Source organism: Temnothorax nylanderi, unplaced genomic scaffold, assembly GCF_030848795.1.
Source record: "Temnothorax nylanderi isolate EJ_2023f unplaced genomic scaffold, tnyl_v1.0 TNYL_tig0005_pilon, whole genome shotgun sequence".
Taxonomy (NCBI): domain Eukaryota; kingdom Metazoa; phylum Arthropoda; class Insecta; order Hymenoptera; family Formicidae; genus Temnothorax; species Temnothorax nylanderi.
Window position 1 is genome coordinate 1,784,721 of NW_027249067.1, and position 25,631 is coordinate 1,810,351.

At 38.2% G+C, this 25,631-nt stretch overlaps 2 protein-coding genes across 5 annotated transcripts in view; both read left to right on the top strand.

Moving 5' to 3' along the window:
* The first annotated feature begins 648 nt into the window (after window positions 1-648).
* LOC139776355 (hexokinase-2) lies at window positions 649-13,123 on the top strand. The gene is made up of 10 exons (XM_071712930.1): window positions 649-870; window positions 6,710-6,813; window positions 9,055-9,208; window positions 9,906-10,124; window positions 10,385-10,704; window positions 10,963-11,075; window positions 11,464-11,622; window positions 11,703-11,842; window positions 11,933-12,066; window positions 12,491-13,123. The coding sequence occupies exons 2-10, from the start codon at window positions 6,730-6,732 to the stop codon at window positions 12,578-12,580; spliced, it is 1,413 nt and encodes a 470-aa protein (XP_071569031.1). The 5' UTR covers window positions 649-870; window positions 6,710-6,729; the 3' UTR covers window positions 12,581-13,123.
* Window positions 13,124-13,261: 138 nt separating this feature from the next.
* The window catches only part of Sesn (Sestrin), a 169,176-nt gene continuing 156,806 nt past the window's right edge, over window positions 13,262-25,631 (top strand). For 2 of the 4 annotated variants that reach the window (XM_071712883.1, XM_071712890.1), the window contains exon 1: window positions 13,262-15,518. The gene's annotated coding sequence lies outside the window, so the exon portion shown is untranslated. The remainder of the gene's footprint in view (window positions 15,519-25,631) is intronic. The other 2 variants (XM_071712896.1, XM_071712902.1) reach the window with 1 other exon arrangement.

Sequence of the window (25,631 nt, forward strand, 5' to 3'; positions counted from 1 at the left end):
TCATATTAAATAGTCAATGACCGATACTTCACATTAGTCGAATCAAACCATTAAACATCTTTAATTAATTCGAAATTGATTACTCCTTAACGAAAGTATTTCAGAATCATAAACAGAGTGGGAGAAATGAAAAGAGGATACTGTTAATATAAATAATCTCAAGAAATATCATTATATAATTTCGAATCAATCTTACTCTAACTTTTGGATTTGAGAGTTTTAATTCGATTAACTTTCGGCAACATCAGAGATATCAAGTGTGAAAGGCTACAGAAGTCGGAAAGCTACAGAAGAAAGAAAAATAACATTTGACCAAATATTTACTGAGACTCCAAATTCGGCTCCGAATTTATCAACAAGCGCGCCCGTGAGTTCGACAGTAAGTAAGTATAACATCAATTCGCGAATCGCAACTCATCGCAACTCACGGGCGTGCTTGTAGTGCTTGTACATGATCATGAACGTCGTTCTCTGTGTTTCGTAGAAGCGTAGAACGTCAAACGAAGACACTGGGAGCCGAGGTAGGGTCGCGCCTGTGCCCGCGTGACCCCCCGTTCGTTTACGCGTTTACACGTTTACACGCTGCCGGGGTATAGACGTATGCGTGACGCACATTGCACGGCCAGTAGTGGTGGATGCCGTGGGCCAGGCCCGCCATACGATCGTAGGTCACGCTGGAAGCTCGTCGGAGGCACGACCAGTCGCTCGGCCCCGTCGTGAGAGTACACTTCTCGCTGCTCTCCATTCACGCGTGTATTGCGACGGAGAGCCAGACTCGCGGAGACCCAGCAACCAGCAGCCAGCGTTGTCAGTCTCGCATCGATCGGTCCGGAGATCAGCGGAAGCGGTATAGCACGTGTGCGAAATCAGGTACCGTACCGTATCTCGTAAAATTGGGTCAGTAGTGTCGCCGTTAAACGCGCCCTCCTGTCTCCCTGAAACTGGAACAATTCCTGGACCATCCACCTGTCGATACTCGTGAATCGCGCGAGGACTTGTCACGAGGGCGTCTGTCGTAGCGGTTTTCTTTAAAGCCTTTTCACTAGACTGTTGACAATGAGTATGGAATATTGAACTGAAGAAGAAAAACTTGTTTTGATGTACGGTTTGATGTAAAGTAAATATCTTCGTAAGATACGATAATTCATTGTTACACAGTATAGGCAAACTGGCATGCCTCTAGCGTTGACACTATAGTCTGTTTCTCTTGAATGAACTTTTTCATTTATTCAACACACAAGTTTCGTTTTCTATAAAATTACATATGAAATTTATTGATATAAATATAATAGATATGTCAAAGCAAATATAAATTCTCATGATTAATTTCTAATTATATTAGATATATCTTTAAAGATTCTAATGTAAAAGAATTTTTTTCTTTTCTTATATATAAAAAAAGGAGCAGTACTGATATTTTTGCGGTTTTGTTTCATGATAAAAATCCCACACATTTTGGAGTTTTACTTCGAAAGAAAGTAGTTACATGCGATTACGATATATTGATCCAATATCCCGTGGATAATCAACATCAGTGTTTCGAAATTCTGTCTTCCGATTCGAGTCACTTTCAAACTGTTGTTCTTAACATTGTAACTGGCAATTTGAATTTTAATATCAGCGAATTTTACGTTTCAATTTGAATGACGGAATCCAAAGAAAAACTATTTCTCCAATAAATAGCAAAAATATACAAAATAGCAGCTATTATAAAAATAAATCGCGGTTATCGTATTAGAAATCGTGTTAGATATGATATCTTTTTGTGACGGTTCTAAGGCCACGCGGTGATATTCCAATGAGATTCGCGAATTATTTTCCAGCGATTTATCGCTATATGTATCATGATCGCAGTGTTCCGACTTGGACGTCGAAAAGTCAAGATATCATCTCGTTTTAGATATCAAACTCATCAACATATGCGGGCTCGCTTCTTCAATGTTTACTTTCTCAGCGAGAACCACGTGGGTCCTTGAAATATTATGTTGCGTGCGCTGTCGCCGGTTGTTACACCAGTTGTAACACGTGACGTTCGTTGAAACGTTTTGCCGCGTAATTCAGAATTTCCCAATACATATTCAGTTTCTCTATCTTTACGCAATCGGAACCATGCATTATCACGACGATAATCAGTGAGCTCACTTCAAGGACCACACGTTTCTAAATTGTGGACAGAAGTCTATCGGCCTTGCAGACGTTGAATAGTTCTTTGTCGATATCATTTGGAATATAATAGCATGTATTTGTGATAAGCGAGTTTGAAAGCGATTATAAAAATTTCCATGGAATTTTTGTGGTAAAACTATATTAAAATTTCGATACTTTATAAGAAGGATTTAATTATATATGTTATATTAAAAATATCCAATTTTCTTTTTTCAATTAGAAAATTGAATTATATCGAATATTAAATTATAGTGAATTATTATATCATATAATTATATATCTTTTTTTTACAATTTAAATATAATGTTTCTAATAAAAATTTCCAACACTTGTTTTTTCTATAAAAATTGCAAAAATTTCAATTGCCTCGATAAATTCGCTGCATTTTGTATAAAATAAATCATATGCTGCCAGCTAATGTAATGCTAACGATACGCGCATATTTGAGAAACGCAAACAAATCCACGTTTTTTCGCGCAAAATAGCAAACTTATGCAGAATTATTTCACGAATGTTAAAATTCCCAGCTGATAGCGTGAGCATCATGAGGTCTCTGATTCTCGATTCGATTGAAAATAAAACCCAGTCGCCGCTTTATCATCGTGTTTAGCCAGCGACTTTCAAAATAAGTAACATCATGTAAATTACGTAAGATCGTTAGCGACGAGATTTTGATCATCTTCACAGATGGTATCGAACTGTGTTGCATGTTTCATCTAATTTTCGCAGCGACATATGTTATTAAGACGTCAATTATAAGGAAATGAAAATTGCAGCAAAAATCGTTCTACGTCAATTCGCGTGATGTCCATTAAATCTTGTCTATTTGACAGAATGTTATCACACTACTCAATGTCATTTATGCGACGTCTTTTATCTATCTATTGCGTTCCAGGAATGCAGAGTTTGTCGTCTCAGTTGTCGCGTTATTTTTATACACCCGTTTTTTATACGCGTTCTATTTCAAAACTCACCAACTCTGCAGTGGTTAAGATTTGTTGAATTTATCATTTTGACATTTTTTTATGAGTAAGTTACTGACTTCTTTAATGAAAAAATGCTGCAGCCTTTTTTGCTAGTCGCTGAAAATTAATCGTTAATGCAGGATTGGTTTGTTTATAAATCTCGAATACGACAGATATATTTATATATATATATATATGAAAAGAAATTCTCATTTCACAAATAAGAATGTGAAATTGTGAATGTTTCTGTATTCGGCTCCCACGCACCTTGATCTGACCAGAATTTATTCAGTGCCGCTGATAATGGTCGTGAGTTACGGAAGTTTTTCATTATTCAAACGACAGGCAGGGTATTTATGAACTGTACTCTTTGAAGAAGCGCACGCGATTAGATAACCGGAGTGCACTTCACGCCAAACCTAATCTTCAAGAGTTGTACAATGTACAATATCGGCAAGTTGGAGTACATACATTGCTGCCGTAACGAAAGACAAATCATACGTTGTACTTCCTGCTTTTGTTCTATCTTCTAGTCTCGAACATACAATAAAATCTTGTTAAAACGTTAAAAGTTGAAAATGACATAAAAATTCTTTACGTTTCGATATTAATGTTAATTATTTGATTAATTATTTGACTTAAACTTCTTTGCTTTTAGTTATAGCTCCATTTTTATATATTGGTTTGTAGTAAACTCATACTATGAATATAACATAATATCTAATATATTTATTTGAACAAATATATAATGTTTTGCAACAGACATGTTTGCTACATATAGAAATATTCTTATCGAAAGTTGATATAATATTTTTTATAAAAGAATTTCAAGATAGTACAGCCATATAAATAAATAAATAAATATATATATATATATATATATATATACATACATACAAATAATTTGGCATCTATTATATAATCGAAGAAGAAGAAATTTTGATTTTCGCGAAATCAGCGAAATTTATTATTCAGTTTTAATTTCAGATATTAATAAAATTTTGGTTTGACATAAATAGTTACCAATATTTAATATTAAAATTTTAAGAAATATAGAAAGAATATATATATTAATTAAATTTTGATTTTAACAAATTTATTTTAATATTTAATAGAAAATGTTGTCAAACTAAATTCTCTAAATTCGCTAGTTAATAAATAAATTCCTGTAAAAATGCATAAAATAACCTTGAAGTTACATAATATTCAATAATAACTATCAATAACATTGTCGGTTAGATCATTCGCGAGATTCTTGCAACTCCATTATTCTCATCATGTGAGACTATCCCCTTTATGCTTACGTCAGAATCTTTAATCGTTGATTAGCTGATTGGTGCAGAGTATGATAAATGAAAGATAGATGTGCTGAGAATGTCAGGAAACGGCGCCGTGTTGCAAATCACATCAGTTGAAAGTTTTCTATCCGTCACAATCGATCGAGGAAGATGCAGTGAAATGCCATGCTTGATCGTCGAGTACGAGGGGGTGACAACGGGTGTGCGTGTTGCACTCTGGATTAGAATCATCTCGGCGGGTCAACTGGCTGAATTATCTCGGTTGACGTTTTGCACCTTCCAATTGATTTCAATGGAGTCTCATTCGCTACCGGCTTGCAGCTCGGAAAGAACATTCTCGTCGCTTTCCGCAGCCTCGTCTTTACCTGCTTCGGATTTATCCAGACTTACACGACATGATGTAAGACCAGATCATGTTGTAGTTGATAAACAAAACGCACTTGCAGTGTGAATTTTCAGACTATCACTTTCATCGGTTGCTAAATAATTAATATCTTCAAATTTTGAAATCAAACTATCGAATTTTTATATTAAACCATAAAAATGGAAGTTATATATTTTATAAAACTTAATTATCTATTTTTATATCTTATTGAATTTAATTATTCAAACGCATAGAAAATTCGCGGTCTGTGAATGATTACATACATGCACTACGACAGATATATGCCCAAATTAAATAATGTGATGAGTATAGAATTTCTTCTCTCGGATTATACTTTAAGAGTTGAATCAGAGGAACTGTGTGTGAGACGAACATAAGAAAAATGTAACGATGGCATGCGAGAGGCAAACTACCAGAACCAGTTGATCGGGCTCAAAAGACGACTGGTTTAACTTTCATGGGCTTACTGTTATATAGGCATGTAAGTGATTACAGATAAACGCGTTGTTATGCATACACGATGTACCTTCGTATCGCTAGCGTTGGCGATGTATGCAATAAGTATATGTAACATAAATTGATATTCAAATTCACATTCGATTGCATTAATATCCAATGAGTAATCGAGTGATCCCGATTATAATCGTTATTGATAAACCGATCGAAAGCCATACTATTTTAACAGTGAAATACTTTTTCATGTGTGATTTGATATCTAGACTCTTGTGATTTCGCTATTCAATATTTTTTAGAAATATGCAACAAACTACTCAAGTTTTCTTTATTTTTATTTGTTTCCAACATTTTGACGCATCCCAGTTGAGAGTGATTTGTTTTATTACTTTATTATCTTGTAAATTCATATTACAATATGTGTTAAAAATTCAGTGATATGGAATTTACGTAACATTTAGCTAATTAAGTACTTTTCCGTGTAGAATCGCTGATGCAACGCGCGTTCCACTTTTCGATTTCCCATTAATCGAGAACGTTAATTGATTTATAGTGACATGCAATGATACGTTACAGCGAGAGACTTTATCTTAGATGACGCAGAATTTATGAGCAAGTAAACCATGTTATCAGAAATTGCATGCACCAGATTAATAATCTTTCATAGCTTGCCAAGTTATAAAATAAACATAATTAATTATCATATATCAGACATCTTCATTAAATTAAGTTGCATATTTTTAACGTATATTGAACGTGAAATCTCAATTTTTACTAATTCTACACAAAAATATTATTGTACAGAACATTTATTGAAGAAAAATATAAAATATAAAATTAAGAAGGTAATTTAATTAAATTGATATGTTTTGTTCAAAAGTGGAGAATATTTTACTAGATTATTTTTTTTTAATTGTATTTTTAAAATATATTGATAAAACTGATCGTCTTTTGGTCCTGCTGAGAAAATGACACTTGCGATAGACTCGAATGTCTATTGCAAATTAATTTGTCGTGATATTAGAGCGACGCGTCGGCAGAATTGAGATAGCAGATGTTGTGTCTATAAAGCAATATCCGCACCGATATTTAATTTAGAACGAAACTAAATGCAATACACTGCAATTTTATGATAATCCATTGACGATAAAATTATGTTATATTTTATAATACTTTTATAATACTTTTTTGTTGAAATACAAGCATGTACAAATTTGTTATACATGTCTGTACTTTACATTAATTCTTTGTTAGGGTTTTTCAAGACAAAAACTATTAATCGATGAAACAAAACAGTTTCATTTCAATTAGTGCACTCATTTAATATAATCAAAAGATCAGTTATGAAAGTAAGATCCGTATTTAAGCGATTATTCTTACTTTGCTGCTTCGAATCAGATCAGATATTTTATTGATGATTATCAATATTTTTCTTTTTTCAGAGACTCGATAACGTTTCGACATGGTCGTTCCTGCGGACCATGCACTTCATGAGGCGATTCAAGTATCGTCGTTGATACTTTCCGACGATGTTAGACGACAAAAAGTGAGTGTAACGACACTATTTGAATTTCTCTAATATTTCGTTCGTCTTATCTTCAATTCCATGTTTACTCTGAACTTCTGCTCTCTTAATCCATCGTACGATGAAGTTGAAGGCTGATATTATATCGAAACTTGATAAGAATATATGTAATGAAGAATATATGTAATGAAACTAACGATGGCATGTTTGATTCAATTTTTACTATAAGATAATAAGAAAACTATGAAATAAATTATTTCCTTTCATTGCATATATTCTTTGTCTTTTGGTGTTTATAAGAATTAGAGATAGTGTATCGGGGACATATCGGATATATTATTAATTCAACTTTTTCATTCGCTTGTTTGATTGTTCCTTTTCTCTTAATGAATATCTAACATGTAAATGGCAGGCGATACAGATTTTCTAATTAATAAGAGATTTAAGTCTGAATAAAATTTGTAAATAATAGATTTAAAATAATTTAATTGAAAATAAATTATCTATTCTTTTAAATGTTTCATTTAGATGTTACACGTAAGTTTCTTTTTAATGTTGAAGTATTATTAAACCCATTAATTTTTCATAACATACAACACGAATCGAGAAGGGAAATGGCCGTTTAATTATTACATACAGTCTGGATGTACATAAAAGAAATGAAATAATCAACAACACATGTGACGTTTATTTCGCGATATATTAATTAAGAGTTTAGTGACATGAGCCTATTATCTACAGACTCTATTTCTTCCTTTTAATTATGCTGATCATATCACATATACGATTAAATATCTTCTTTTTTTTTAAGAAGATTAAAAATGTAAAATAACTTTTTGAGAAAAAAAATTTGGTACGTTCTAATCTCTGATATTTAGATTGTAAGATTATGCAATATTTACGCAGAAATTTCAATAGACATTATCTTCTACGTAAAATTTTTAAATAATATCCAAAATCTAGAATAAAATCATCGATTATGTATTTTTGTTTTAACTTGCTTTTAACGAGATTTCTACAATTGTATACACATCAAAATGTGATGTGTATAATAGGAAGTCCATTAACCTTACGTTCGGTTAATAGAAAATTGTGATTATTTAATCTTGCATACTTTATATATAATTATGCGGGTCTCGTCTCAGAGGACAGTTCAAATAAAAGTGAATCAAGTCGGATTTCGGGGTTATCATGGATTTCGTCACAACTTTTATCTTGCTCTCTAAGTTATAAGGTTATCGAGAGGTAATCGGGTGTTGCTAAAAGTTGAAGGCGTACGAACAGTTTATCTGTTTATAGATAACAACGCGGACTCCTAGTAACTTATTGAGACAGAGAAAAAATTAATCTTTTATTGTGACACATTTATTATCAACCATATTTTGTTGCAAATATATGATCACATAATAATTTCATTTATGCGCATAAAATCTTTTAATTTTCTAATTCTAAAATAAAGTGAAATAATAAGAATTTTATCACAAATTTTATCAAATTTTCTTCATAAATTTATTTTGCAAAATGAGATTTAAAAAAAAATATCAATAGCAGTTATTTAATGACATAATGTTAAATGTAAAAATCCTGCAATAATATTTACGAATTATTTTTATGAGCGTCGCAAAGTTTATGAATATGTAATTAAGTTCAGCATTTTCTCGATTTATGACATCGATTTGCTTTGGTAAACAAAATATAACGTAGTACTACAAGAATGCGTACTCTACATACAACTGTTTCCTTTTGAAAAACTATTAATTCATAAAAAAAATAATTTATGCAAGTCTATTAAATTAGTTTCTTATACTCATACATAATAATAAGTAGCTGTTCTTGTATGATATGTGAGAGACAGTAATTCATTAATCTCGTCACGAGAAAATTCTTAAACATTGATAAACATCTATTTGAATGTGTGCGTATATATCTGATTCGTTACGTTCGATGTAATTAATTCAGAATATGACACTTTGTATGCTGCACGTGCAGCATAAGTTTCTCTGCGGTATGTCTGTTCAGAATTCTGTTAGAAACTGCGTAATACATAACGTAAGATGTAAACAATATCGTGCCTTCGTAACTCCGTGCGATATACTTGTATGCCGAGATACCGACAGAATTTATGGATCGAGGAAAATTTTTTCTTTTTGCGATGACGAGATGATATTGCCTGTCATAAAAATCCTATGTCGACACGCATGTATCATATACGTCATACGTCACAAGCAATACATTTTTTAAAGGGAAAAACTCTGTTCGCAGGTCGAGAACTACATGGCGAAGATGCGATTCTCCGCAGCGACTGCTAGGAAGATACAGGATGTTTTCATTTCGGAAATGAATAAGGGAATCCACCAGCAACCGTCCTCATTGCAGATGGAGAACACCTATATACCGGAACTACTCGATGGAACAGGTCATTAACGAAGTTTCTAAGCTTAATTCCGTAATGATAGCGCGTATCACTCTGACGTGCACTTTATATCCTATTATAAATCTTATCACTGTTTAGCAAAGATATTAACAGCAGAGAAACAGAAAAACGAAACTGGTTAACTACCCCGAATTGTTTATCCTTTCTCGACAATAAAAATATCACAATCAAAGTATTTTATATTCATTTTTATATTTGCATTATAATATATGTTGAATCATTTAATATATTGATATATTGAATTTTATATTGAATTATTGAATTACACAGATATCAATCATTAATTTGTCTAGCAGAGTTTACTATATTGCGTACCCTATAAGAATTTCAATAATTTTTTATACGAAATAAGAGATGCGATGAGATGCTCGAAATATTATATCTGTTAAAGCTTGTGCAAAGCTGTTCAGTGAAAATTGCTTTTAATCTTTGAATAATATTATTGTGTATTATATTAAAATAATAATATAAATTATATAAAAATACATTCTACAATTTTATAGTTTATATATTATACACGGTAAATTATTTTGGATGATAAAGAGATAAGTTTTATTTTACTAGATAATTAAAGATCGAAAAATCATAATCAGAAAGAAGATACCAATAGATATTGAAGATATGATATTGATAATCGATTTAATACTGATAATTAAAATGTATGCTTGAATACTTGTAGAAGAAGGTCTTTACTTAGCACTCGATCTCGGCGGCACCAACTTTCGTGTGCTCCTGTTGGAATTGGCCCATGGTGCTCCCATACGACAAGAGGTGCAGCGATATTACATCGGGTCCGAATTAAGGGTCGGCTCGGCAATCCCCCTGTTTGACTATTTGGCTGAGTGTGTCAGTGATTTCGTCATTTCTCAGGGTCTTCAGGACGTGGAGCTTCCTCTCGGTAAATTGAGTTCCGCGTCCACGGTACGCGTCAGGATGTCGAACGCGCGAAATCTTTAATTAACGCGAATTGCCACACGCGATATAGTCTATAAATAACGACCCTCGCGACGAGGTATCGTAGAAAACACTTTTGTTTGCCGCAGGAAATCGGTGGAAAGATATATTAATGTAACCAGCTCTATTAGCATAACTATCTACGTTTGTCCGACGTTATTGCACGCTCTTCTACTTCCAACCTTGACGACCCGTATTACGCAGGCTTTACCTTCTCGTTCCCGACGATTCAACACTCGTTGGACGTCGGTATTCTGGTGACATGGACCAAAACTTTCAACTGCCCCGATGCTGTAAACAAGGACGCTGTGAGGCTACTACGAGAGGCGTTGGATCGACGGGGCGACACAAAGGTGAAGGTCGTAGCCGTTTTAAACGACACAACGGGTACCTTGGTACAGGGATCAACTTTGGATCATAACACGGCGATCGGACTTATTCTGGGAACTGGCAGCAACGCCTGTTATCTGGAACGGGCGGATCGGGTCGAGCATTGGGAAACGGAGAGACACGGCGAGAGAGAAGTAAATTCTCGATACATCATATAATAAAATAACGTATATGATATAAAAAGAAGAGATAGATGCCACTATTTTCTCAGTCAAAACTATGCTTCTTATTTGATAAAGAATTTAAAAAGAATTATTTCATACTTATTTTATACTAATAATCTTTTTAATGTTATATCACAATTTTGACTTTCTCTCTTTTTTTTCTCCCTCTTTCTGTACTCGCAGCGTGGAAACATCTACAAGTTATTGATCTAATTTTCCTTGCTCCAGGTTATCATTGATATCGAGTGGGGCGCCTTCGGTGATAACGGCGTCTTGGACTTCATCAAGACGGATTTCGATCGCGAGAACGACGCAAATTCCCTTATCGTGAATTCATTTACGTAAGTGAACAAACTCGTTGCATTATCATTAATTAGGTTGTAATTCTCTTTGCAACAAGTGGATATCACTTCCGATAATATTGTATTTTTATCAGTTTGCCTGTATCTGTACGAAAAAAATTAAGATTTTGGATATTACATTTTTTAATGACTAATAATATAATTGATATAATCATTTTATCAATTACATAAAGAATGATACGTCGAACGATTGTGTTTAGTGAAAATGTCCTATTTATTGAATTGCATGTGATATAAGTCAAGAAAATTAAAGGTGCGCAACTTTATACAAGAATCTTTGAGGCTAAAATTAGCTTCTAGGGCGCGATGGCTCGTATAAAAAAGAAAAGATCCTTGTACATTATTGAGACTTTTTTCTTCTTCTTAGATTTGAAAAGTACATTGCTGGCAAATATCTCGGTGAGGTGGTGCGCGTGATACTTGCGAAGTTGACCAAAGAGGGGCTTTTGTTTGTAGGAGAATCTACATCAGACAGCCTCCTAACACCCGGTAATCTTACCACCGATCTGATATCGCACATCGAGCAGTAAGTTCACTCATATAAGTTCAAATTAACCGTTTGATCCGTAAAGATTCGCAGTTTTACCTTTAATTTCGTGACTTCAGGGACTCTGTGGATGGCGGCGTCAGTAATACGAAGGAGATCCTTGGGAAATTCGGCATCATTCCGGACGAGGATGATATCAGAATCGTTCAATATGTGTGCGAGGTCGCCTCTAACCGCGCAGCTCTTCTAGTGTCGATATGTACGTTAGTAGAGCCACTTAAACGATACTATTTTAAACAGCGCCTGTGAAGCGAATATTTAATAATCTCATCGATGATTTCTGTCCAAGGTCTTGCGAGTTTGCTAGATCGTATCGATAAGGAACAAGTGACAATCGCCGTAGATGGATCTCTCTACAAGCATCATCCTCGATTAGAAAATTGGATGAAGCAGTACATCTCACTTCTCGCTCCAGGACGAAAGGTATGTATAAGTTTTAAAATGGATATTAATTGCAAATCATGAAGCCGCTTCTTTGCTTAGAAAACATGCTGCTTAGATAAAGAGTTAAGAGAAAATTTCTAGTGTATTATATCGCAAAATACAACAGCGTTCTGCCTTTAAAGATGAGAATTCTAAGGCTGCGTTCGCTTTGGGCGCTTTCGTGCTGAAAGCGTCAGTCTATCTTTATTGCTCATTATATGTTGAAAAAAGATGGAGTGATGCTTTCAGCACGAAAGCACCCAAAGCGAATGCAGCCTAAACATACTGTTTCTGACAACGCACTTTTTTATTCTCTTTTTATATAGGAAATGATTTATTTTTACTATATAAGAATTTACTTCTAACATACTTAATACTTTCTATGAAAGTTTCTTTTGTATAAATGTATTTGTTCTGATCGCAGTTCAAATTAATCCATGCGGAAGATGGAAGCGGCAAGGGCGCCGCGCTCGTCTCAGCTATCGCACAAAGACTCAAGAAGCGGTTACAATAATCGCGAATAAATTTAAAAAAATTAACGTCCACCTGTCGTCGCAGTAACCATTATCATGGCGCAACACTACGCGAATTGCCAATAGTCATAGAAATATTCTGTCAGCAGGTTCTAATTCAATATTTTGTGGTAAATTCCCGCTATCCACGAATATATTACTCGCAATATTTAGATTGAATTTTAATGGATTGCATGCGTTTCGATTAACATCAATTTAGGCATTGTGAGATTACATCGGGATACGTTTGCATCAACCTCGACGAAACAAAATGTCAAAAAGATAGGGATGTCGATCGTCTGGCCGACGCGGGAGGCGCGTGCATTGTTTTAAGGAAATAAATGCACGCCTGTGTCAAGTGCGTGGGAGAACGAATTACCGAGAGAATAATACGAAGAATGATATTATTTATTAAGTGAAACTGCAATGGGAACGTATGCGTCTGAGAGGTGAAAAGTTGTTGCGTATTGTAAACGTTTGGAAAACGTTCCTTTTTTGTACGAGAGAAATCAAGTTGTTATAATAAAAAGTTAGTGAAACTGCGATTCAGCTATTATGATGCTTTTTAAAAAGAGTTAATCGACTTTGTTAACCCGGGAACGAGCGTCTGATGTTTTCTTGCACAAATGGTCACCAGGGGTGATTTTTCCACCCCAATTAAAAGTGTTATTTTACATATTGTTATTAATTACATATTGCATAATTTTAATTGTTTTATAATTTATTAATATTTGATACTATTTACAATATGTAAACATATTGCATGTATACATAGATTTACTCAACATTTTTTGAAAAAAGTAAAGAGAAACAAAAAACCGAAAGAAATACATTTTAAAAAATGTAAAAATCACCTCAGATGTCCGTTCCTGAATTAATGTGTAAAAATCTAGCCGGTTTAAAATTTTTCCCGAAAATAGAGAAAAAAAACGACTCTTATTTATCCAGTGCTTATTATAAAGTGAAGAAGGATGAGTGAATATTAGAGATGGTTTGAAAGTCATCGTAAATTGTCAAAATTGCGTAGAAAGTCTAATTCTAAGTCGTTTCCCATTTCAAACCGTTTCGATATTCAAACCGTTCGATGTCGCGCGGCCGCGCTCAATCCGGCCGCCATGACACTTTACGCGGCGCGTCACTTCGGAGTTACACGGCGCGCGATCGCTCCGCAAATAATCGCGAATTTTACCCGTTCGGAACGTACAGCGACGCACATTTCCCTCAGGAATGCCAGGTTAAAGCGACGGGCTTTCGCCGGAACGTTTCGGTTGTCGCGGATCTTCGCGATCGACGTCGTTTCATCGACCGGGATCTCGGCTGCATCGAGGGTATAGTTCCGGTGAGTTCAGATTTCAATGCCTATGTCCATTTCTAATAATGTAGATTAACTTTAACTTTAATTAGAAAAAGATAAAAAGTAATGAAGTTAAAATACCGAGATTAAAGTTAATTTGATAAAAATGAACATAAGAGAGACATTCGAATACGATCTTTACGTTTTTTCGCGCCGCTCTAAGCGAGGTATAATTATAGGACTTGAATCATACCGCACGCTTAATAGAAAATCACGTCACCGAGTATGTTTGATGTATAACGATGTATATATGTATATGTTTGGTATATCGTCGCGAGCGTGCGACAGTTCCATCGAGAGATGGAACCGTGGTATATTACTCATACAATGGATTTTCCATATAGCTCGATTGCGTGGAGCTAAATGGTACACGCGATTGTAATTAGCGATCGCGTTTATTTTGCGCGGCAGTCACGATCGCCGTTCCTACTTGCTGAACGGAAGCGCGAAATCGCTAAATAATCGTTGTGATTGCTACAAAATTGCCGTAAGAATCGTCTCTTTATCAGTACGAACAAATATATCCCCAGGTAGAACAGAAAGTCACAATGAAGTCAAAATGATGGCAAAATGATCTAAAAATCGTCATTTTGACTTTATTGTGACTTGCTGTTCTACCTGGGTAGTCCCTGCGAAATCTTTTTCGCAATTTTCGATTTACCATACCCTGATAGAAATATTTTACTGGAATTCTCTCAATTAACCCCATTTCATTATTATTTCATAATAATAGGATAATAATATAAAAGAATAGTAATATAAGCAAAGTTCAATTATACTGTTGAAAAGTAATAACAAAATTTCTTTTATGTTGGTTATCATAAAATTCACTGAATTTAACTGAAGAAACTGAACTTTTATTGAAATATGATGGAACGACAATGAAATGGGGTTAATTGAGAGAATGATCAGTAAAATTTTATGATATTTCAGTGAAATATTTCCATCAGGGTAGGCGGTCGGTTCGAGAGCGAGCGTCATTCGCGGGCTTCGAACAGTTCGAACGAGTTTGAAGTTTGAAGTTCGGCTTCGCGTCCGGCGACGGCAGATGGCGGCAAGTGGCACGAACGGGACGCTCCGCTCGCTCGACTCTCGCGCGGCGGAGAGTCGGAGAGAGTGACAGCTCGCCTGCTCGCCCGAGCCGAGCCGAGCCGAGCCGAGGAGCCCGAACTGTCATCAGCGGTGCTCGCGCGCGCGTTACGTACCGTGATCCGCGTTTGCGTTCGTGCTACCGTGCCGTGCCGGTGACATACAGCGTGTCTCGCGCCGGCTACGCGGACGCGCCCCCGTCCTCAGTGTCACCGGTCGTACGCGTTACGAAATCGCGTCTTTTTTTTCCTCCCCCCGTCGAAAAAGCCGGACGGCCGCCGCGCACGGTGGGTGCGCACGCAAGGGAGAACGGCTCCGCTCCGCTCGCCGCCACCGCCGCCGCCGCCGCCGCCGCCGCCGCCGCCGCGCCGGCTCGGCCAGTCTACTGGAAGATTCCATTGTGAGAGTGGGCTTTCGAAAAGTTTCGCGGATACCCGCCGGCGAGTCTTCGCGGATCGTCGTCGTCGTGCCACCGGGACGCCGTCCAGGTAGACCAGGTACCGTGTCTAACCCTGCCAACGTCGCTTTTTTCGCGAAATTCGCCGCGAGTGTGCGTACGTGTGCCGTATCCGTGATCGTGTGCGTACGTGGGTGTATGGGTGTATGTGTGTGCGCGCGTTGTAAGTGAGAGAAAGAGGGAGACAGGCTGAGGTTATTACAGCGGTCGCTCTCTCCTGGGTTCAGCTGGGCTCTCAGCTGATGCACCGACCGACCGGTTCACCGCTACCGGAGTCGACTGTCGATTCCGCGAACGTGATACGGCGGCTACGGCGCTCGTCCGCCGTCGTTCGCCGACGATGACAGCCTCGGTTGATCCTGGAAGTGCCAATCCCCGGGGATTCGCCCCGTCCGCGTCCGTCGCGCGATCCGCAGCGCGGATTATAAGTACGTGGCCGCGGGTAAATCGCACGTAAAGAGGAAAATTCGGCTCGCGGCGCGGATTCGTGCGTCGATTCGATCGTACACGGCGATGCGACCCCGCTCGCGTCGAAGGCACGGCAGGATCGGCGGGAGGGGAAGGGGGCTCGGTTAAACTAGGGTTAGCGCGAGCCGAGGTCGGCGGAATCGAACGCTCCTCGCACCTCGCATCCTCTGATGAATCGACTCGCGTCGGGTGACAACAGTCGCCTTTCGCGATCAAAGTGTCGGTTGTCCGATTGAGACTCTCTCTAGTCTCTCGCGAGAGCATCGGATCGTTTTCGGTTACTCGTGGAAACCACGTCATTCCTTTGTTCTCGAAATTGACGTCCGTACCTCGCCGCTTAATAATTTAAAATATTTATATTTTTAAATTCCAAGACGCGCGTTCCGCGACAATTAAAATTCTCATGTAATGACTGTTGTCATTAGCGTGAATACTCGTTATTTAAATTTCGTTGTTGCCTGTGTGATTGCCGCGAGTCTCTAATTTCGAACAGAGGCCTTTAATTTCCAGTGCCAAATCGTCCAAGTTCGCGTTTTAAATACGAACACTCGTGATTCTTTTAAAATGAGTGCAGACGAATATTTTTGAACGCGTATCTAGGCGAATGATATCGAGAGAAAAGTGGTTATTGAAAGATCAATCTAATTTTAACTGACTTACAATTTGAGTAATTTTTAGAAATGCACCAACATTAAATTTCTATTTCACTGCGCGCATCGTTTTTTCCTATAACGCGATAACTAAAATTTTAGGAAAAATATGACTCAGATCTGTTATCTCGAGCGTGCATCTTTCCGCTTTTATCAAGAGCAGGAATAACTCTCTTTGCCCTCTTATAAGAATAAGTACGTGACACTTTGCTCATCGGCGATTTCACCTCGCGAGATTTTCGCGACGCGTCGATTCCCAGCGCTGACCTCGACGACAGGTATCGTCGACGTCAGAAATACGTAAAGGTAACCGATTAATACCTTTCGAAATAAATTATCGCGAAAGAATTGACATTTCTTTCATTATTTCGGAATAAAAATTGTCGTCTTTATTCAGACGTATGCTTTAAGGTAGCAGTAATTCTCATGAACAAATGAGAGAGAGAGAGAGAGAGAGAGAGAGAGAGAGAGAGTGTGTGTGTGTGTGTGTGTGTGTGTATGTTATTTTGTATATTAGATTTTTATGGCGACTAATAATATAATGATACAAACTAGCAATCGCTATGGTAATTTATAAGCCAGTTTTCTCCTCTACACATGAAATATCAACATATTTGAGTTAATTTTTAGGAAGATCAGTCTTGAAAAATAGTTATCGAAAACACAACGAATTAATATACATTAATTTTATTTTGAAAATCAAATTTCTTCGATACCTACAACAAAAAGGTTATACTCCATTAAGTGGCGTGCTTAAACTACGCGAATCTGCATTGCACAGTGCGCATAATTGAACAGATGGGAACACTCATTCATCATTCGTGTAATTTCGACTGCCGAACGGGGGCCAGTCGGATTTAATCGCGAAAACCCGGTATAACTTTGTTGACGTGATAATCTAAAAAATATATTCATCGCTCGCTGCTCATCTAGCACGAGTAGCGCGCTCTAATCATGAAAACTCATTATGAATCTCCCGCTTGAGAATAAGAGAAAATATTTCGCCGAGGACCAAAGTAATCTCATGTAATGTCGTTCATTCTGAAGTAGCTCGTCTTTATGCCACTCTTGAGAGACATTGTCGAGAACGGCGCCATACATTGCGTGAATTTAATTTCAGATCCTTATTATAAGATTTAATTATGCAGAGCATTTCGCGTCACTTATACTGAATAAACCATTCAAATTGAGAAATTTCGCGCGAGCTAAGCATAGAAACAGTCTCGTGTATCATAAAGCTGTATTTTTCATTCAATTTCAGATACTTGATAGAATTCTAATTCGGATAATTATAACGATATATAGTAAATACTAAAACGACTTTAGTATGAGTTTCGGAAAGCGATGAACAATTACATAAGCGATCACCAGAGTCTTTTTTTTTTGCTTGCGATGTTATATATTTATTAAAAAACACGTTTCATAATTCGTGACGCGATGCGAATTTGCATAGAGATCATTTTTCGGTTCTTACGCAATATCTGCAGTCATGTCTACACTGTTAAATATTAAAGAACGAAATTTAAACCAGTAATACCTTGAGTTAAATAACATTTTGTTATTTTTAACTACCATGTGTGTCGAAATTTATTATTTTAACACAAAACAGTATTATTTTACCTCCATTGGTTTAGTTAAATTAACGACATATTGTGAATAGGAGCAGTAGCGACCTATGGTTAAAAATGACTAAAATTGAGTATAATTTGACACTAGGAATTTAACAGTGTAAACACACGCTGTCGCATCCGAAAGCGCTTCACGTCGCGCGAAAACCTTTCTCGTGGAAGCTTCCCGGAGGGCGTATAGGGATTCGCGCGGAAAGGGCAACGAGGACGATGGGCAACGACGATTCGCTGTCGCGAATCACCGTTATCGCTCGCGAATCGACTCCGCTTTTCCGTGAAGCACCGCCACCGCGCGTTGCAGAGTCGAGGTCACCGCGCCCGGTTGCAGCTGAGCTTCCAGCTGACGAGCGGAGGCTGCGACCGGTTCGCCATGCTCCTTCCTCCCCTCCAGCCGTATTTCTCTCTCTCTCTCTCTCTCTCTCTCTCTCTCTCTCTCTCTCTCTCTCTCTCTCTCTCTCTCTCTCTCTCTCTCTCTCTCTCCCTTTCCCTCCCTCGTTCTCTTCGCACGTTCCTTTTTCATCAACCACCTCCTCCTTTTTCCCTTTAAATCGCCTTTCACGTGCGACTCTGCCTCCGCCGTCGTCTCTTTCCTCCTCTACTCCAGCTCTTCCTCTGCCTTTTCCACCTCCTCCTCTTCTTCCTCCCTCGCTCGCTCGTCCTACCCCCCTTCAGAAGTTCGCATTGTTCGTCGCGCGCGCACCGTCGGGAACGGCCGACTTCGTTGAACCAGTTCCGAACCGTTTCGTTCGCGCGTCTCTTCGGCACGTTCCGCGTGACGGCAAACGCGCGCCGTCTCGAATGACGCGACCGAGCGCGAGAGAAAAGAGTGCATGTTAATTTGGGGTGTAAAGAGAAAGAGAGGACGAGCACGCGCGCGCTGATATACGTGCCTAAATCGCATTGTGATCTTTTCAAATTCGTCGCAAGAGTCGCTTTCGAGTTACCATCCCCGAATATATCGCCCAAAGTGAGAAAAAAGTGAACCTTCGATCAATGTTTCCACAGCGTAATTTTTTGAAATTTTCACCGACCGACAAAATGTAAGATGCGTCTACTTGTCCCTTATTTCGCTTATCTATTCATTCGTTTATATTTTGATTTTTGATAGTTCCCACGTAACGTTCAAATGCAATCCAGAGCATATCCAGCACGTCAAGCATATCCACAAGGGGGTGAAACGTTTAATCGTGTTTTGTGCCGCGACGCGAACCAGTCTTTGGGCAAAAATCTCACCCCTCGTCAGCAGCGCTGACACAAACGAGCCGATTATGTTCACAAGAGCTTGTTCTGCGAGACGCGATAAAAAAGGCGGCGACGTCGACCGGCACTCGGCAGCGGAATTGCGGTACTTCTGGAAATCTAAACGACTCGAAATTGCGAGCTCGCCGCAATTGTGCTCGCGAATCACGCGATTCACGCGATTCGACGTTTCGAGTCTCGCTCGCCAGACTAGACGCAGCTAGTGGCATAGCCTTGCACAGAGAAGTTCTGGTTTAACTGTCGATTATTTACTCATCAATAAACCTCCAAGAGAGACACAATAATTTTATTTTATTCCTCTTGTTGCCCGCAATTTATTTTATGCGCGAAGTTTGCGGATTTATTTTGCGGGCCTAGTTTAAACGCGAGCCTGTAGCATTTCCGATCGGCGAGCACGTGCGCCATTAAACTCGAAGACGGAAACTCCGGTATCGATATCCGACAACGAGTTCCGGCACTCGAGCAAAGTGAATCGATCGGCTTTACCGATCCGTTTCGCCAGTGTTTTTAAAGTATCGCGAGTTAGCTTACTCGCGCGCGCGGCGTAGATCAACCAGAAAGAAACTCTCCGCGCAGTTAAATTGATCGTAATTGGGCTGCCGTCGGCGGCAGTAAAATGTTGCGATTCCGTCGTTCGACTGCGTTTTATCGTCGCAACAACCGGTTGCATTGTGGATCGCCTCGCTCGTAAAAACACCGATTGTATAGGGGCCCCGATCTCTCGGCCAGCGGGGAAGAGGGAAAAATGCACAGACCGGTATTCTCGCCGCGCATTTAGCGCTAAACGTTTGCCGTTCGCTCCGTGGTTCGTTTTTTTTTTTATTTAATATAAAACTCGTGCTCGATTTTAGCAACATAAAAGTTAATCGTTTTAAATTAAATTCATTTGTAAAAGAGAGAAAGAGAGAGCATATAAAATCCAGTAGATAAATTAAGGATTGGCAACTGATTGAGAACGTTCGCAGTATTGCTTTTCTTTTCTCGCAAGCTACTTTCTTTGCGGAGATATGACGATTATTTATTGCGATAGAAATTATTGTTCTTGCGCGAAATGATATGTGTCACGCCGACTTCGTCGGTACTAAATAATTCAAACTTCTCCATGGAAGTATCCCTGTTTCAATAATCTCGTCGTTGCCACGATAAGCATTAATTGCCGTTACATCGCGCTGGTAAACCTGCCACCCCGGTCTGCAACTGTGTTACACGACACGCGAGATTCGTAATATCAACGAGGGGGATCCAACTCTCGGTATTCGCGTCCCGCACAAGTAGGATTGTATAAGTAATTTCAGTTTTTTTTGTTACGTCGCGTTAAGAGATGAAAGAATAAGTAATATTAATGAGCTACTGAAGGAAATTTAAAATGCTATTTGGAGTTTAATTTCACCTGGACGCGAGAGCTATACTCGTGCAAATAGGATTATAAGATATTACTTCGGGAAAACACTTCGCCGGCCTTCAACGTGATAGAAATATATCCTCTCAACTCCCTCGGGTACCCGGTAACTTCGGTTATGTAACGTGGATTGCAGTGCTTCAGTCGAGGGTTAATACTCGTCCGTGGGACAACTTAGCTAAAGTTCATTATCGCGCTATACCCAATTCATATCACACAGACGAGAAACGCGAAATAATGATTCACCTCGATCTCTCGTGCGAGTGCGTCATAGCTTTTTATACTCTGCTCTTTCTTTGTAATCTTTATTAAGAAATTACCATGAAAGAGTATATGTATAATGAATATTTAAGAAACATGACAGAGCCGTTACGATATAATTAATTAATAACTTAATTAACTTAACCAGAAGAGAGAGAGAGAGAGAGAGAGAGAGAGAGAGAGAGAGAGAGAGAGAGAGAGAGAGAGAGAGAGAGAGAGAGAGAGAGAGAGAGAGAGAGAGAGAGAGAGGAGGCGATCGTGGTAATAAATGATAAAAACCAGTCGATATTTTTTAATAAAAGAGTAAAAAACGTGTTGAACATATATGATGGTACGTATTACGCCACTTTTAGAGAAATAAAGTATTAAAACTCGCGAGTATAGTCCGACACGTGCTTAACGTATACAAGCCGATGTAAATGCAATGCACTTATATTATGGAATTTAGTAATACAATTTGTTTACACATATATACAATACTTTTAGTATTTTAAAATTGTTCTCTAATAGTATAGGAAAATAGAAGGAACATTAAATTTCTAATAAGAACTTTAAAGCATCTAGTTTCTAATAAGAGAGGATTCTAACAGTTGCAATCATAAATCAAAGCGATCATTTATATTGGCCATTCACTGACGATTCCATCATCTTTAACTCTTCCTTCATTACTAATTCTTGATAGCAAAGTTTTTACGTAAAATTCATCTGAAAGTTAAACGGATGACGATAATTATTGAATCACTTCTTTTAGAAAGTATTTTGTTTTAAAAAGACGGGTAGAAGCCAGATTTTTTTTCGTATATATGGTATGTTTTCATATTTGGCACAGAACGGTGATAAAACGGATTACACATACAATTGTATTAATATTACCAAATGTTTTCTGTATATATTTTCTAAAAAACATTGAAAAAAGTTTTAGAGTATATAAGAAAGATTTTTAAAATGTCTTAAAAAGTGGATAAATTCACGCACTGTATATTAACGCGAGAATCACGTATTACCGAGTTAAACGAGATACCACGGTAAGAAGACCACTTGTAATATTTCACTCGTATAACGAATGACTAATGACTGATTCAGCTTGGTTTAGCAAAAGGATCGATTGTCCAACAGTATTGCTCAACCGGTCGGTCATTCACTGGTGCATCTATCGTACGGTTGGCGACCGGCGTTCGCTCGCTCGTCCGTTCGCTCTGCAAGTTTCGTTGTTGCTAAGCGGCCAGATTTCTATGCGCGTTGCGAGGCTGCATTCTGAGAATCTCGGCGTTGAGAGTCGCTGGGGTTAGCACTCGGGCGGGGGGAGGCCTTCGGTAGGCATCGCAGACAGCGAGGCGCTGCTCGTGCAACGGCGTGTGTCATTCGAGAGATTGAATAATCGCCGCGTTCCGCACGATTCGAAAAGTGCAATCGATATCGGTACGTTCGCCCGCTCGCGTACCGCGGCCGCGAGTACTGATAACCGATAACGGACGTCATCCCGATCGACGTGCGAGAATGTGTCGGTTATTAGCTCTCGGCCAAGAAGGCAAATAGAAAGTTTCGTAAAGCCTGTGTCGCACGTCGGAAAGATCTACGACGTTAAAATTTACACGCGTGCGACTGATTTTAATAAAACGTACGATGAAAGTGCTATACGACTATGTAACTTCAATTAATTTTGTACTTCACACAATGGAATATGCCGTTTAGATTTCGTAACCAAATTGGCTGTTGCAATCTGAATGAGTTTTTTTTCTATGATTAATGATACAGCATTCGCCAATGTGCTCTAAGCGTATGAATTCTTGTGCTATAAATCATTTTAATATTGCTTTTCAAATTCGTTGAATCACCATGTACCGAAAATTTTTATCCGCGTAGTTTGGCCGTAACGTTTGCGAATTATTTCGTATTCTGCAACATTGCTATATACATATATACGGTTTATTCCACTTGTTGATGCAAACGAATTAACGCACTAAATTCGGAGATGGAACTAGCATTATTGCACGCGATACGAAATTCGTGATTTATTTATGAGAGAACTAATTGCATTTTATTGAGTTTTATATTCTATTCAATTTCGCTTGACACTTAACATAATATAATACGAGACTTACTTGATAAACATTTTTTTCACCAGATGTAAAATAGCCATAGTGTAGATGTGAAATATTATCCTTGGGGCCACAATCGTACATTTTTCTTATTTACATATTATTATCAAGCTCTTTCTCATATAGATATTGAAGAGAATAGCTTACGTATTAGAAACCTTCGTGGTTTATCGTCGTTACTTCTATGGTTACATTGAAAGGAATGAATATGGAAGTACGAAATAAGAATCCAGTCGAGAGATGAAGTTATCAACTGTAATATCTGTATTACCATATCCGCATGGAAATACGAGCGTGCTGCATCGGGTTCTAATTAAAATGCCCCAGGTGTCTTTCGCTTTCGCCTGCTTTCGATATAAATTTCGCGCGATCTTGGATAACGATCTTATGCACCTTATCAATCTCTTTCATTTGCGGCAACACGCCGAGAAAACGTGATTGTAGTAATTCAGTGCCTCCTTAGAACACTCGAGCAAGTATTTGAGACATGCTATTTCGTCAAAAGAGATTGATATCAAAATTATGGTAAACAATTCTTCAATTAATTATCATTCACAGTATATATTTTGCCTGTTTTTATCACCATTAATTATCCCCTCGAAAGTCCTGGATACGCGCTTAGATTTTGCTCAAGCGCGAGAGAGATATGTCCCGTTGCATTTTGAAAGGTAAAATTGGTATCTATATTATAGTATTGGTGTCATATAATGGTTCTTTTATATGGTTATTTTGAATGTATGCGAAATTATGTGAAATGAAGGTGGATCTTGGCCATCGGCACAGTGGCGGCGCGGCGGCGGTCTTTTGACAACGAAACATATCGATTCGCGCGTTAACATATCGCCGATGAGCGAACGGGCCGCCCACTTATCGGGCCCGCCAGCGTCGCTCTCAAGACCTCTTCTCGCCTCACGAAAGGATTTTCGTAAACAAAATTTACGGTCGTTGAACCCCGCCGTACCGCGGTGTGTTGCCCCCCCATCGGTTGGCGCACGCGAGAGATCGCCGAGGTTAGCTCGTTTATTCTCGCTTGAAACGCGATTAAAGTCCGTCGTCTCGGCCGAATCGTTTTGCTTAGGTTTGGATTGCGTTCCGTGGTTCTCTGCTGCGGTCTCGCGCCTTTCTATCATCTCTCCTGCCTATTTGTCGCTCTGCCGGATGTTATAATACAACTAATTTGATTATAAATACATTGTGACTTTTGATGTTTGTCGGAATCAATCTTTTATTTACAATGTCTAGCCTTACAAAAATAAATTTTTATATTCTCAATTTAGAAAAGGGATATATTGAAAATATAATCTTAAAATTATTATCAGAAAATTGTATCATTTGGAGATGATTAAAAGAGATATATAATAATATACCTTGTTTTTATTATATTCTAAATTTCTGCAATAATAATTACTTTCAATGTTTAATTTACGTATAATTATTTTGACATTACTACTGTTTTGGTTATAGTCTACTTTGTATTGACTGGTACGTTACTAAGGGACAAATAAACTAAAGTTTTTACTACGTGCTGTTTTGAAGGTAGTATTCTGCGATACAATAAACTGATACGTTTCTTTGTGCATTACAATTAGAGCGTAACGTTAATGGCGCTAATTCTAGCGGCAATTCATTGTTATCGCGCTCGTTAGCACTCGCATTATTTTAACTTTATCACTACTCCGTATGTACACGTTTTCGAAAATACCAAGCTACGTACCATTTTAAGCTTATTTTTATTTGTTTATCTTTATAAACTCATAAAAGGGGATTTCTGCGAATGTCGGGTTTAGTCATCGTCTGAAACAGTGTCGAGAAACGATGAGTAACTAGAGTAGAACGCGCGAGCATCGTCGTCGCGCCGTCTCCGCGGTGCTCCCTTTTTCACGTCCTGATGTCCATTTCGTGTTTTTCGAATTCGCGTAACGTTAACGTCGCACATGCGATACGTAGAAATAGGTTTAAAACGAGGCAAGAGTCAGTTCCAGAAACCGTGAATTCAGAGTAAAATTCGTAACTCTTGCCGGTCGTGGCGTTAAGCAATTTCCGAGGTAACTCGCGACATTTCGTTCGTGGAACAATAGCGAGCGGCTAGCGTCCCCGATGCATATTTATCAGTTGTCATGCGCGATAACGATCGGCTGATTTCTTAATTATCCCCAGCGCATACGCGTTGGGGTTTCTCGTTTCTCGTTGCGCGATGTCATGTCATTTTTTTCACGAGGGCGGACGTGGATACATTGCACCTGACTGATGGCTTTAAAAAGGAGACAGGAAAAATATTACAGTGGATGCGAGTGATCTGTTGAGGCGTATGTACGGTATAATTTAACTGTTTGCGCGCTGAATGGAATTGTTATCTCGGTCGCATAATGAAAATATACTAGAAGGCAC

Excerpts from the sequence above, each read along its gene's own strand:
- LOC139776355 (XM_071712930.1), top strand. The coding sequence starts at position 6,730 with ATGGTCGTTCCTGCGGACCATGCACTTCATGAGGCGATTCAAGTATCG. Across the intron at positions 6,814-9,054 it reads ACGATGTTAGACGACAAAAA|GTCGAGAACTACATGGCGAA; the intron begins GTGAGTGTAACG and ends CTCTGTTCGCAG. Across the intron at positions 12,067-12,490 it reads TTCTCGCTCCAGGACGAAAG|TTCAAATTAATCCATGCGGA; the intron begins GTATGTATAAGT and ends TTCTGATCGCAG.